This window comes from Gastrolobium bilobum, unplaced genomic scaffold, assembly GCF_033153095.1.
Source record: "Gastrolobium bilobum isolate Gb01-03AN ecotype WA unplaced genomic scaffold, APGP_CSIRO_Gbil_v1 utg5152, whole genome shotgun sequence".
Lineage (NCBI taxonomy): Eukaryota > Viridiplantae > Streptophyta > Magnoliopsida > Fabales > Fabaceae > Gastrolobium > Gastrolobium bilobum.
The window spans coordinates 90,020-102,301 of NW_026898358.1; the positions used below are offsets into that span (position 1 = coordinate 90,020).

Genomic DNA, 12,282 nt, shown 5'->3' on the forward strand with positions numbered 1-12,282 from the left:
GTGACATATGCCATTTTAATGTAGTTGAATTTCAAAAATATAAGTTCAATGTTTATCGAAAAGTATGTTTACGGAGATTCTGAGTTGCAATATAAATTGATATAGTAATGACATGCATTTTTATTTATTTATGTTTCATGTTTTTGAGTTTATTTAGTAAACTTTTTAAATTCATTTTAGATATGGAGAATATAATTGAATTTATATGTCCATATTTATATATATTTTTATATATATTCGGGTCAACCGGTCCGACCAGTAACCCACCAATCCGATCAATGACCCGATAATCCAATGTCCCGACCAGATCGATGTCCGGGTCGAGTTTAACAAAACTGATTTCAATTACATAATTAATTGTGTTCACTTCAAAATTGAGAATGAGTGAATAACTCATTGCTCCGTTCCATACTTCCACTTGAGAACATGCAGTACAAGAGTAATTTTTTTTTTTTTATATATATATAAATAAAAATATCTCCGCATATGATACGATGCTCTAATATTTACTCGAGATTGGGTATATCCGCATCTGTCCTAACGCCCGGTAGTGGTAGCTGCAGACAAAACTATAAAGCATAGTAGAAGAGGGAGAAAAAAAGAAAAAAGAAAAAAAAGAATTATCTTACCAGTTGTTACAGTGAAGCTTAGATATCATCGAACCCATAGTTTTCAAGTCATAAATAATCACACACACACACACACTCACACCATTCTCAATTCCATCTCCCATTCATCATCTCCGACTATGGCTGCTGTTTCCACTTCTTTCATTCTAACCAATTCTGGTAACCTCTCTCCGATTCTTTACAGCTTAACTTTTTCTCATTCTCTTTCTTTTCTTTTTCAAGATTCCTCAAAAATTACTGGCTCTATCTTTTTTTTTCTTTGACTATATTCTTTTAATTTCATTGCAAATTTTTCTTTATTTTTAAATTTTTTTATGGATTGATTTGAAAGATGATAGCATAGGCGCATTCCCCTGATTTTAATTAATCCATGTTTTTCTTCTTTTTGGTTTTTAATTTGTACGTAACCTAGGGTTTTTAAAATTATGGATATGTGACTGAACGATATCAGCAGGATGAGAATTTACGCGTCTCAGAAACGTTAATTTCTTTGGAATTGGGATAGTTTCCCCTTAACCTTTCACGATTGATTGAGTGATTAGCACCAGAGATTGCTCAACGCTGTATGATCCATTGGAAATACTCATTTTTAGGAATTAATGTTCCTTCGTTTCCATTTATAGGAGGTTTTTCTTGGATTTCTGCATGCCACAAAGACATAACAGTCATCGGATTCAAGATCATCTATTCATGTGTTGTAGTTATAAAACATTCTTTACCTAATATCAAGATTTCGTATGTACTTGTTTCATGCAATGTTGGCATATAAGTGGTGCTTTGCCACTTTTACTCCCCTTTCTTTATTTTTCTTTTGCCCAAAAGAGCATATCTCGTTTTCTAGCTTCTCTACTCTAGTGAAAACTTTTGCTTGAATATTTTATTTTCAAACAATATTTCTTTTATCTAACTGAGCATCTCGTTTTCTAACTAATCTACTGTTGCAAAAACTCTTGCTAGCATCATCTCAGGTGAAGATCAAACAATCCAGCTTGTCACTGATTCTAAATCGTCAAGGGAGAATGCAACTATCTTCACCCAGAAGGCCTCTAACGATTCAAGCTACGTACAGGTATTCTCGTAGTTGTGATTTTGTTATTAAGCTCTTTGTAGTTTGTCTTCATGAGTACATTGAATTAGTTGCAAGGTGATAATATGTGTATAGCTGCTGATAAGGGTCTTAAAATGTTAGTTGTTACATCAGGGCTGCTTCTGTGTTCCACTGTTGTGCCACAACTTTCTCTTTTAGACATTTCAGTATTGATTAACTCTGAGCGGAGAAATATTTTATCCTTATTATTTGGAGGGAACGGGTGGGAGAAAGATGAAAACTTGGTAAAGAAACTTTTTAGAAATTTTTGATATCACTTACATTTTTACTTGGATAAATGCATATTTGATCATGAGTATTATTTTAAGAATTTGGCTCCTCAAACGGGTGGAGCATTTTAGAGGGAAAAGTGGAAGAATCATTGGGTTTAGATTGTACTAACATACATGCTCATGTAATTACAAATTATAAAGTTGTTAAAATCTATACTCCCTTGATTTTCCAATCAACTCTTATAATTTTACACTTCCCCCTCTAAAGTGCATTCCTTACTATAGAGGAGCCAAATCTTTACTTTAAATATTTATACACATAGTGGAAAGTAGTTTTTTTCAAAATTACTATTGATCAATAGATGCCTTCAAACTGCCATCACAAATAATAATCATAATATGGAGAGGACCACACAACTGACACAAGGAAGAAACAGAGAACACCAAATATGCTTGAATTTGAAACATATTTTGATTATGGCAGTTTGTAATGTGTTTAGCTAAATGAATAGATGTTATTAATTTGGATTCTTGCTTGTTCTGGAACTGCAGTGATGGCGGAAGGCCAAGCAGTGCTGGCGTCTTTGTTGGTGGCTTTCTCTTGGGAGGATTAATAGTTGGCACTCTTGGCTGCGTGTATGCACCTCAGGTAGTATTTGTTACTGTAAAAAACTTTCCAAGCGCTAGATGTTGATGTTTAATGGGATCCATTCAGATATTTGTCTTACACTTAAAGTCATCAAATGCATGGCTATATATGGAAATTTAATTGTTTAACCCCTCTTACTCATTCAGTCAACAAAAAACTATATATGCAACATAATTTTAAGTAGATGGCATTACATATCTTTAAAATCTTTAAGATAGCAGGATGTGCATTATAATTTTTCTTGTAAACTTTATATCTTGCAAACCAGATTGCTTGAGTATTATTTTCTATTTTATTCTTCCACAGATAAGCAAAGCACTAGCTGGAGCTGACCGGAAGGAGTTAATGAGAAAATTGCCAAAATTTATATACGACGAAGAGAAGGCTTTAGAGGTGAGCAGTTGCTTGCTCTATATACCATCCTTCATGTTTGTCTTATAAAAGGAATTTGCCATGGTTGATCTTGCTGTCTCCTTTTGCTTGGAGGGGCTGTAATTGCTGTTGGGTGTATAAGCGCAATTGCGCTAGCATAAATGGGTGATTAGTTTAAAAGTCTTATTATTTTGATGCACTTAGAATTGACTTATGTGTGCCTGTGTCATTTTTGGGTGTTTATGCTTTTATTTTTCTTTTTTTTAATTTCAGTGGTATTTTCTTAATTTTTTGTTTTTCATTTTAATTGCATTTTTGAATCAATTGATATCATATAAAAGGATGTTTAGGACTCCAATTGTGGTGACTGAATATACTATTATTTCCATGCGTTGGGCATCATTTTATTTCAACTTATTTACCAAATTTATATAATGCTCGTGGGAGGCCCTCGTATTGCACTTGTTCTTCTCGCTGCAACATTGATGGTTGTAAGTGTAGATATTTCCTTTAATGGCTCACAAAATTTGCTTTGCTTGAGTTGCAGAAAACCCGGAAAGTACTGGCTCTGAAGATTGAACAACTGAATGCTGCCATAGATGATGTTTCTGCTCAGCTACGGTCAGAGGAAACCCCAAATGGAGTAGCTGTGAACTCTGATGAAATTGAAGCTGCTACATGAGAATGCTGCAGTGATGTCATGGTACAATTGGCCATTTCTCTCTGTTAACTAAAAATGTCGTTGGTACAAAATGTATTTGATTTCATGTAATATCTTTCCATTTCTTCTTAGTAATAAACAAAGTGTTTTCTGTGGGTAAATAGTCTGTTTCTCTTTTACGGCTGATTTCTTATGAGTTATCAGCTATTTCATTTTGGCGAGAGCCTGCCATGACAGGCATGATACTGAAAATTCTGTTAGTTTATGGTTTATGGTTTGTATTGTTTAAATAAGCAGTGATTGATGATTGCTCTAGATAGTGAACATCACTTTGGATTCTCCATACCAGGATGTTGTCAATTTTGTCACTTATGCAGCAAACGTGAAATGGGTGATAACTGCGATCCATATTTTATGGTGTTAGTCGTGTGCAGACAATAACTAAAAAAAAAAAAAAAACCTATATGTTCGGGGCGCAGTCCTTAGCGAGAGGTTTGATAATGTATTTTTATATTATTTAATGAAATTGTCATCTAAATTATAAATTCATTTCTCATGGGAAAAAATATCCCCACCTTTTGAAAGCCACTCAAATGTCTAAAAAGGATTAATTTGAATTTATCCGGGCACTAATTTTTTTATAATATTTTTATATTATTAAAAAATTTGACATCTAACTTATAAATATTTCTCAAAGGAAAATGAACGGGGCATGAAGATTCCTATTACAAATTTATATACTAATTATTATGAGCGTATCTCATAAGTTTCTTTAATATTCGACATATTTTAGCTTCTTTTTTTTTTTATGTTTACAATAGATTTATTACATATTTTCTTTCTCGTTATAAAGAATAAAGATTATACTCCCTCTGCCCATATTATATGTCTTTTAGGTGAAAAAATTTGGTCCATTTTAAGTAATTTCTTCACATACTAATTAAACTAATTACAATTTTCAAACTCTATCCTTATGCTTTAAGTATCTTATTTAGTCCTGAATATTCGTGGATTGCTGTGAAAATTGCTGAAAGTATCTAATAGAGTATAGTAAATTAATTGCTGAAAATTGAGTGAGGATAGTTTAGTGAAAAAACTTTCATGACATAGTAGAGTTTGTATAAGTAATTGATGAAAATTAAGGAAGGATAGTTTGATGATAAAAATTCATAATTACAGCCTGGTTCCCTGTTTTTAATTCTCGTATCTTGTTCCAAAATGACGCATGATATATGTTCGATCCAAGATGGTGGACTAAGAATTTGTTATATGGTTCAAGATGGAATAATCTACTATAGATAGAATCAGGCCTCATTGAGCGGGGTGCTTAATAGGGTGAGCTCCGTTGTGTATTATGATGGAACAGATAGGGGGAGTATACTGACGGGCAGCACTTTCAGAAGTGTCATATTGTCATATATATAATTACATGTGCAAATGTCTCTGTGTGTAATGCCCGTGGATCCTATGTCAATTGTGGGAGTGATCCATGTCAGTCATAGTGGGATAGAATAAAAGAGAATGTTTAGTGATAGAAATATTTTATGCTATAATGCAACTATGAATAACCTGCATGATGAGCTCAAAACGTCTGTCCACAACAATATAAAATAGAGAATAAGCTAGCATTAATGATGATGACGCTGTGCTTTTATTTTTCAATTTATTTTATAATAAACTTATTTTAATTTAAGGAAATAAAATAACAATTTTCTTTATCTTTTTAAAGCTCTGTATTTTTTAACATTTCAAACTTACTATAATTAAAAAAAAATATTATTGTACTGGGCATATCGTTCCTTCTCTTCTGATTGTTTTATAATCCATCTTTGTAAATTAAATGATAATTTACTTTCTTGATCATGGTTACATTTCTTATTATATGCTTCTTAGAAAATATATATTCTATTTTTCATTTAAAAAAAATTCTTTATTTGAAGTTAATTATGCAAATCTTTTTATAATTTTAAATATATTTTTTAATATATACTTTTAGATTTTACTTAAATGTAATTTTAAATATTTTTATATTTTATCTAAATTTAAAATATCCGTAAATTAACACTTACTAGTTACTAGTTTAAATATATCATCCAAACGGACGGATGAAATAGTAGTCTTTGTGGGTTGTGGCATTGACATTTCTTTTTTCTTTTCTTTTTCTTTTTTGGAGAAAAAAAAAGAAAATCAAAACATTATAGTATGAACAAAGGGACACAGCCGGGAAATTAGTAAACGGCCATAATATTAATATGTGGCTCAAAATATGAAGTCCAATTATTAAAAAACATTGATATCCAAACATTATCTTATCTTATAGATTTTCTTACAACATATTCACCACTCGTTTCTGTTATTCACCACCGACCATAATTTTCTTGCAATCAACTATAGAAAAATCTGTTAAACAATAAAACAAGAGGAGGAGGAAAGACAACTATCAATTGTGCACATAATACACAAAAGGAGTTGTTACACAGCTTTGTTGCAGCCATGGCCACCCATGCAGCTCTAGCTTCTACAAGGATTCCCACAAACACGAGGCTTCCATCCAAGACCTCTCACTCTTTCCCAACCCAATGCTCCTCAAAGGTTCCACTTTGTTTATTTCTTGCACAATGGTTGGTTTGTTTCTTCAACTTACAAGTGTCTTACTTCACTTAACTTTGTTTGTGCAGAGACTTGAGGTTACTGAATTCTCTGGGCTAAAATCCAGTTCATGCGTGACCTATGCCAATAATGCTAGAGAGTCTTCCTTTTTTGATGTCGTAGCTGCTCAACTCACCACCAAGGTTAATTTCTTAGTTATAGATATAGATATATATATCAGCTTTTATTTTCTTTATGATGTTCTATATTGGGAAATCTCAATCAGCCCAATATATTTACACTTCAACTGAATTAGCATACCGATATACCCTTCCTCTAGAAAATGTTAGATTCATAACATATTTGCTACGAAACCATGAAAAATGCAGTAGCTTGATGCCATAACAAATAATTGACATTTTTTTTTATATCTGGGATTAAATAAGTTCAATTTTTAATGTAAGGCTTTTCTTTTTCTTTTTTTAATTAAAATCAGACCATTGGATCAACTCCAGTGAGGGGAGAAACAGTGGCCAAGTTGAAGGTAGCAATCAATGGTTTTGGACGCATTGGTAGAAATTTCCTCCGCTGCTGGCACGGCCGAAAAGACTCACCCCTTGATGTCATTGTTGTCAATGACAGCGGTGGTGTCAAGAATGTAAGTTCTTAAAATGCCATTGCCCTTTTAATTAGTTTCAGTGAATGGAAAGGTAGTGACTTACTTCTTCACATAACCAGGCTTCGCACTTGCTGAAATATGATTCCATGCTGGGAACTTTTAAAGCAGATGTCAAAATACTAAATGATGAGACCATAACCGTGGATGGTAAGCCCATCAAGGTTGTCTCAAACAGAGATCCTCTTCAGCTTCCTTGGACTGAGTTAGGGATTGACATTGTTATTGAGGTAAGTCCTTGCTACTTGATTCATTTCAAACATCATCCACCAAAGGCCAGAGAATGAAAATACAAGCACTATGATGGCTTTGGGAAGTTGAAAAATAAAATAAATAAATTGAATAACCTTATATCCTGCTAGCCAATGGAGTGAAAATTTCCCAACATTGTTTATTAGTTGCAGAGCTTTTAAAAAGAATGAATGATTTTTTGTTCAGGGAACAGGAGTCTTTGTGGATGGACCTGGCGCGGGCAAACACATCCAAGCAGGTGCCAAAAAAGTTATTATCACTGCTCCTGCAAAGGGTGCGGATATTCCAACTTATGTTGTTGGAGTAAATGAACAGGACTACAATCATGAGGTGTCTAACATTATAAGGTTGGTGGTAACTGATGCTGTGTTCTGTGTGTGTGTTTTTTTGGCTGAGATTAATGTTTCAGTTGTTGACCTTGTTGTGAATGTTGAGATTGTGAAGTTTATTAAATCTAAAAATGTCAATGCAGCATTGTGTTTTGTATTAATTGATTATTTGTATAATCATATCCCATCCCTTTAATATACATATTCCGTGGTTGAATTTCTTCTTCTTTCTTTTGTTTCTTTAATGTACAGCAACGCTTCTTGCACCACAAACTGTCTTGCTCCCTTTGTGAAGATCTTGGATGAAGAGTTTGGTAAGCAAACACTCAGAGACTCATCATACTTGGTAGTTAATATGGAAGAGCAATATTCCAAGCTCTAAGTCACACTTCCTTCCCTTTGGTCTATATTTCCAGGAATTGTGAAGGGAACCATGACAACTACACATTCCTACACAGGAGACCAGGTACAACATCATCAGCCACTAGTTTAGTTGGAATTTAACATTATGTGTGATCAAATATCTCTTGTAGTGTTGTTTACCAAATCATGTATTAATTAATCTTCCAACTGAAAATGGATAAGAAGTTATAGCAAGGATTGTGCTTCTGTAGAGGCTTTTGGATGCTTCACATCGGGACTTGAGAAGAGCCAGGGCTGCAGCACTGAACATTGTCCCAACCAGCACTGGAGCAGCCAAGGCCGTGTCTCTAGTGCTGCCAAATTTGAAGGGAAAGCTTAATGGAATTGCACTCCGTGTGCCTACACCGAATGTTTCAGTTGTTGACCTTGTTGTGAATGTTGAGAAGAAGGGTATTACAGCTGAAGATGTCAATGGAGCATTCAGAAAGGCAGCTGAAGGGCCACTGAAAGGTGTATTGGATGTGTGTGATGTTCCACTTGTTTCTGTGGACTTCAAGTGCACTGATGTTTCTTCTACTATTGACTCCTCCCTCACTATGGTCATGGGAGATGATATGGTCAAGGTGGTTGCTTGGTATGACAATGAATGGGGTTACAGGTTAGCCCACTCTCCATATATATAATATAATCAAGTTTCTTCTCATTCTCACTCACTCATTTTCATGCCTCTTTTTATTAGTTGTCATGTGTACATCTCAGTGAAGTGATTATTAATAAGTTGAAGCTGGAGCAGTTGACTTTTTATGTACTTATAATAATGGATCAAGTTATTGATAAGATAATTACAATTTTGGTGATTGCAGCCAGAGAGTGGTGGATTTGGCACATCTTGTAGCAAGCAAGTGGCCAGGCACACCTGCTGCGGGGAGCGGAGATCCGTTGGAGGATTTCTGCAAAACAAACCCAGCTGATGAGGAATGCAAAGTTTATGAATAGACGAAGAGAGCCTTTTCTGATTTGATTACCACTACTATCAAGCCATTTATTTAGCCTTTTGTTAAGGTATATGATATGAGAAAGATGAAGAAAATGTTCAGACAGACCATGGTGTTATGATGTCTGAGGGATGATCTTCCAAGTTTAAATTTACCTGCAGCCAATAATGAGTTTTGGCGTAACACAAATTCATAAATATCGTGATATAAATTGATATTGCATTTCTGATATCTATCTGATTTACAATTCTTCGATATGATTAAGCCTTGCCAAGTGAATTTGATACAGGAAACCAGAGTACATCTTTGGCTATTAGCTCTAGGGGAAAACTACACATAACATCATCACTCACCCTTGCACAGTATGAGCCAAAGTAAAACTAGTCAAGTACATATTCAAAAGTTTTACTGGGAAAACAAATTGGGTCAGCCAAGCCCATCCATCCGGAGCAACACCGGCCCGTTGCTGGCTTAGGCTGCTGATTCGATACCCCATAAAAACTTGGTAGAAAAGCTTTTACTATTTGGGCCCATGTATGAACTGTTTCAAGCAGTTCTCTTCTCTCCACACAAGAAGAAACTTTTTCCTTCGATTTTAAACCTCAATAAATCATATCAGATTCCACCGAACAAAATTTGAATCATTCAATCATGATACGACAAATAGTACGGTAGAATAGAAGGGGTGGGGGGAAGTTGCAAATTTCATTTAAACATCTCGAAACGCGTGCCGTTACAAATTACAATACAGGATGATCAAGATGCCAATGAGCCCCACAAAACAAGCAAATCATCCACTATTGACTATGTCCCACCACCATCACCATTTTTATATTCATTATTCTGACTTTTTTGTTTTCCTTTTTTCACCCTTAGTGAGTGATATAAAAGAAAAACATTCATTATATTCCGACAGTGGCATGGCAGGCAGAAATTGATGCCAATATATATACATATACATATCTCATTGTTAATTCGAATCTCAATTCATAAATTAATCTGAACTAGCCATGGCCATGGCCACATGCACCTACCAAAATGTAGTGAAACTTGCACTTGCGCTAGTGGTGGTGATTTTGATCTTGGAATCCGTTTCCGGTGTGGGCATTAACTACGGCACCCTGGGAAGTAATCTTCCTTCTCCAAAGAAAGTAGCTCAGCTTCTGCAATCCACTCTGATTAACAAGGTCAAAATCTACGACTCAAACCCTGACATCCTCGAAAACTTCTCCAACACCGGCATCGACCTCATCGTCGGCGTCGAAAACAACCGCGTGGCCAACATCAGCTCCGACTCTTCCGCAGCACAAGAATGGGTCTCAACACGCATAGTACCCTTCATTCCCGCCACTTCCATCGTAGCCATTGCTGTCGGAAACGAATACTTAACCACCAACGTTGACGACAACCACGACCATCTTGACCCAAATGCTTTGTTCCGAGCCATGCAAAACTTGCACACCGTTCTCTCATCCCATGGACTCGATCACAAAATCAAGGTCACAACACCACATAGCATGGCCGTTCTTGCTTCTTCTTTTCCTCCTTCTTCATCAACCTTCGCCTTGAATCTCATTCCAGTCATGACTGACATCGTTGGCTTCTTATCTGACACAAATGCCCCTTTCATGATCAATGCATACCCTTACTTCGCTTACAGGGACAACCCCAGTTCCGTTAACTTGGAATATGCATTGTTGGGGAACGCCACGGGAATCCACGACCCGAAGGGTTATGTGTATAACAACATGCTGGATGCACAGATTGATGGTGTGAGATCCGCTATTATAGCACTTGGATATGGAAATCGAAGCATTGAGATAACAGTGTCTGAATCAGGGTGGCCATCTAAGGGAAACCCTGATGATAGTGCTGCCACGCTTCAAAATGCAAAGATATACAACACGAGGTTGATCGAACGTGCACAGTACTCTAACAGAGGAACTCCAATGAAGCCTAAAGATCACATAGACATATTTGTCTTTGCTCTGTTCAATGAGAACAAGAAAGAAGGAGATGCGAGCGAGAGAAACTTTGGGATATTCAATGGTGATGGTTCGAAGGTTTATGAAGTGGATCTGAGCTGCGAGTTTTGTAGCAATAATGGTGGCACGTTTGGTTTTAGCGAGAAATCATCTGGTGGAGCTCGAGGTCCATCGGTTTGGTGTGTTGCAAAACCTCATGCAGATGACAAGGTGCTTCAAACTGTGTTGGATTTTTGCTGTGGGTCTGGTGGGGTGGATTGTAGAGAGATATATGAGGGTGGGGATTGTTATCAACCAAACAAGCTTCTTGCACATGCGTCTTATGCCATGAATTCTTATTATCAAATGCATGGTAGGAACTACTGGAACTGTGACTTCAAGGCAACTGGAATTGTAACTTTTAGTGATCCAAGTAAGTCAAGTTCTTTAACTCATCGTTTTAATTATCTCATGGATATGTTTGTTGGGATATTTAAGTGTGATGAGTCCCACGTTGGTTGGTAATGGACTAAGTGAAAATTATATAACTGGAAGGACCCATGAACTCAATGCCTTAAGGTTTTGGGTTGAGACATGATGTCGGATCCACGTGCTACGGTTGGTGTAGCCTTAACGCTCATTGGTGGTGGCCCGTGACGGGCTTCCCCTGCACTAGCCAAACAATGTTCTTGCAAATGTTGATTTATGCTTAATTGGCCTAAGTTAATTAACACTTGTTTCGCTTATGTTCAAATGAAAATAATAAATGATCAGGCTATGGAGCGTGCCGGTATCCTCAACAGTAATTCCATGAAGAAAAAAAACAGAGAACTCTGCTGGTCTTGTCATTGTGGCTCAGAGACAGCTCTTGGTATTGTTTATTTTATTAAAGTATTGTTGTTTAGAGTTGAAAAGTAGGACACTATGTTGCTGTGATGATTGAGAATTCCCTTGTTCACGAGCCAATTTTCTACGTTCACACTGTTTTTTCTGTAGAATTTTGAATATTTGATCATTCTGTCTGAAAAAAAGAAGAAGAAAAAAAGCCTAAATTATAGCACTTCATTTATATGGACTGATTATAAAGGCACGGGCACGTGAAGAAAGTTGTCTATACGGATAAAAGTAACGAAAAGTTTCTTTTTCCTACAATCACGGGCTTTTGTTGAAAAAGTTCGTTGTCTTTTGACTTTTTTCCCTGAGGCTACGAAGAAACCAAGTACTAGTATCTGAGAGTGGTTTTAAGTAGATTAGTCCCCGAATTCATTAATGCTAACGAGTTAGCTTTTAAAATTGAGCTTAATTTTGATATAACATAAAAATTTCTTTACATTTGTATTGAACAATGTCATATTATATTATGGGATAGGATATTGTGATACCCAAGTTATGTTACATCCATGTGACACCCAGTCAATCTCATCGTTAGATCGCTTATGTTGATCCAACGGTTATATTTATTTTTATCTTTGTATGGTCATGA

General features: G+C 35.7%; 3 protein-coding genes across 3 annotated transcripts; all 3 read left to right on the forward strand.

Moving 5' to 3' along the window:
* The first annotated feature begins 572 nt into the window (after positions 1-572).
* LOC133315258 (uncharacterized) lies at positions 573-3,810 on the forward strand. Its single transcript, XM_061516850.1, has 5 exons — positions 573-788; positions 1,587-1,698; positions 2,502-2,598; positions 2,905-2,991; positions 3,518-3,810. The coding sequence occupies exons 1-5, from the start codon at positions 749-751 to the stop codon at positions 3,650-3,652; spliced, it is 471 nt and encodes a 156-aa protein (XP_061372834.1). The 5' UTR covers positions 573-748; the 3' UTR covers positions 3,653-3,810.
* Positions 3,811-6,011: 2,201 nt separating this feature from the next.
* On the forward strand, positions 6,012-9,084 carry LOC133315214 (glyceraldehyde-3-phosphate dehydrogenase B, chloroplastic). The gene is made up of 9 exons (XM_061516786.1): positions 6,012-6,223; positions 6,310-6,423; positions 6,717-6,878; positions 6,959-7,126; positions 7,335-7,495; positions 7,730-7,791; positions 7,894-7,943; positions 8,092-8,498; positions 8,704-9,084. The coding sequence occupies exons 1-9, from the start codon at positions 6,125-6,127 to the stop codon at positions 8,834-8,836; spliced, it is 1,356 nt and encodes a 451-aa protein (XP_061372770.1). The 5' UTR covers positions 6,012-6,124; the 3' UTR covers positions 8,837-9,084.
* Positions 9,085-9,845: 761 nt separating this feature from the next.
* LOC133315231 (glucan endo-1,3-beta-glucosidase 12-like) lies at positions 9,846-11,605 on the forward strand. The gene is made up of 2 exons (XM_061516812.1): positions 9,846-11,232; positions 11,574-11,605. The coding sequence occupies exons 1-2, from the start codon at positions 9,846-9,848 to the stop codon at positions 11,603-11,605; spliced, it is 1,419 nt and encodes a 472-aa protein (XP_061372796.1).
* Positions 11,606-12,282: the final 677 nt, after the last annotated feature.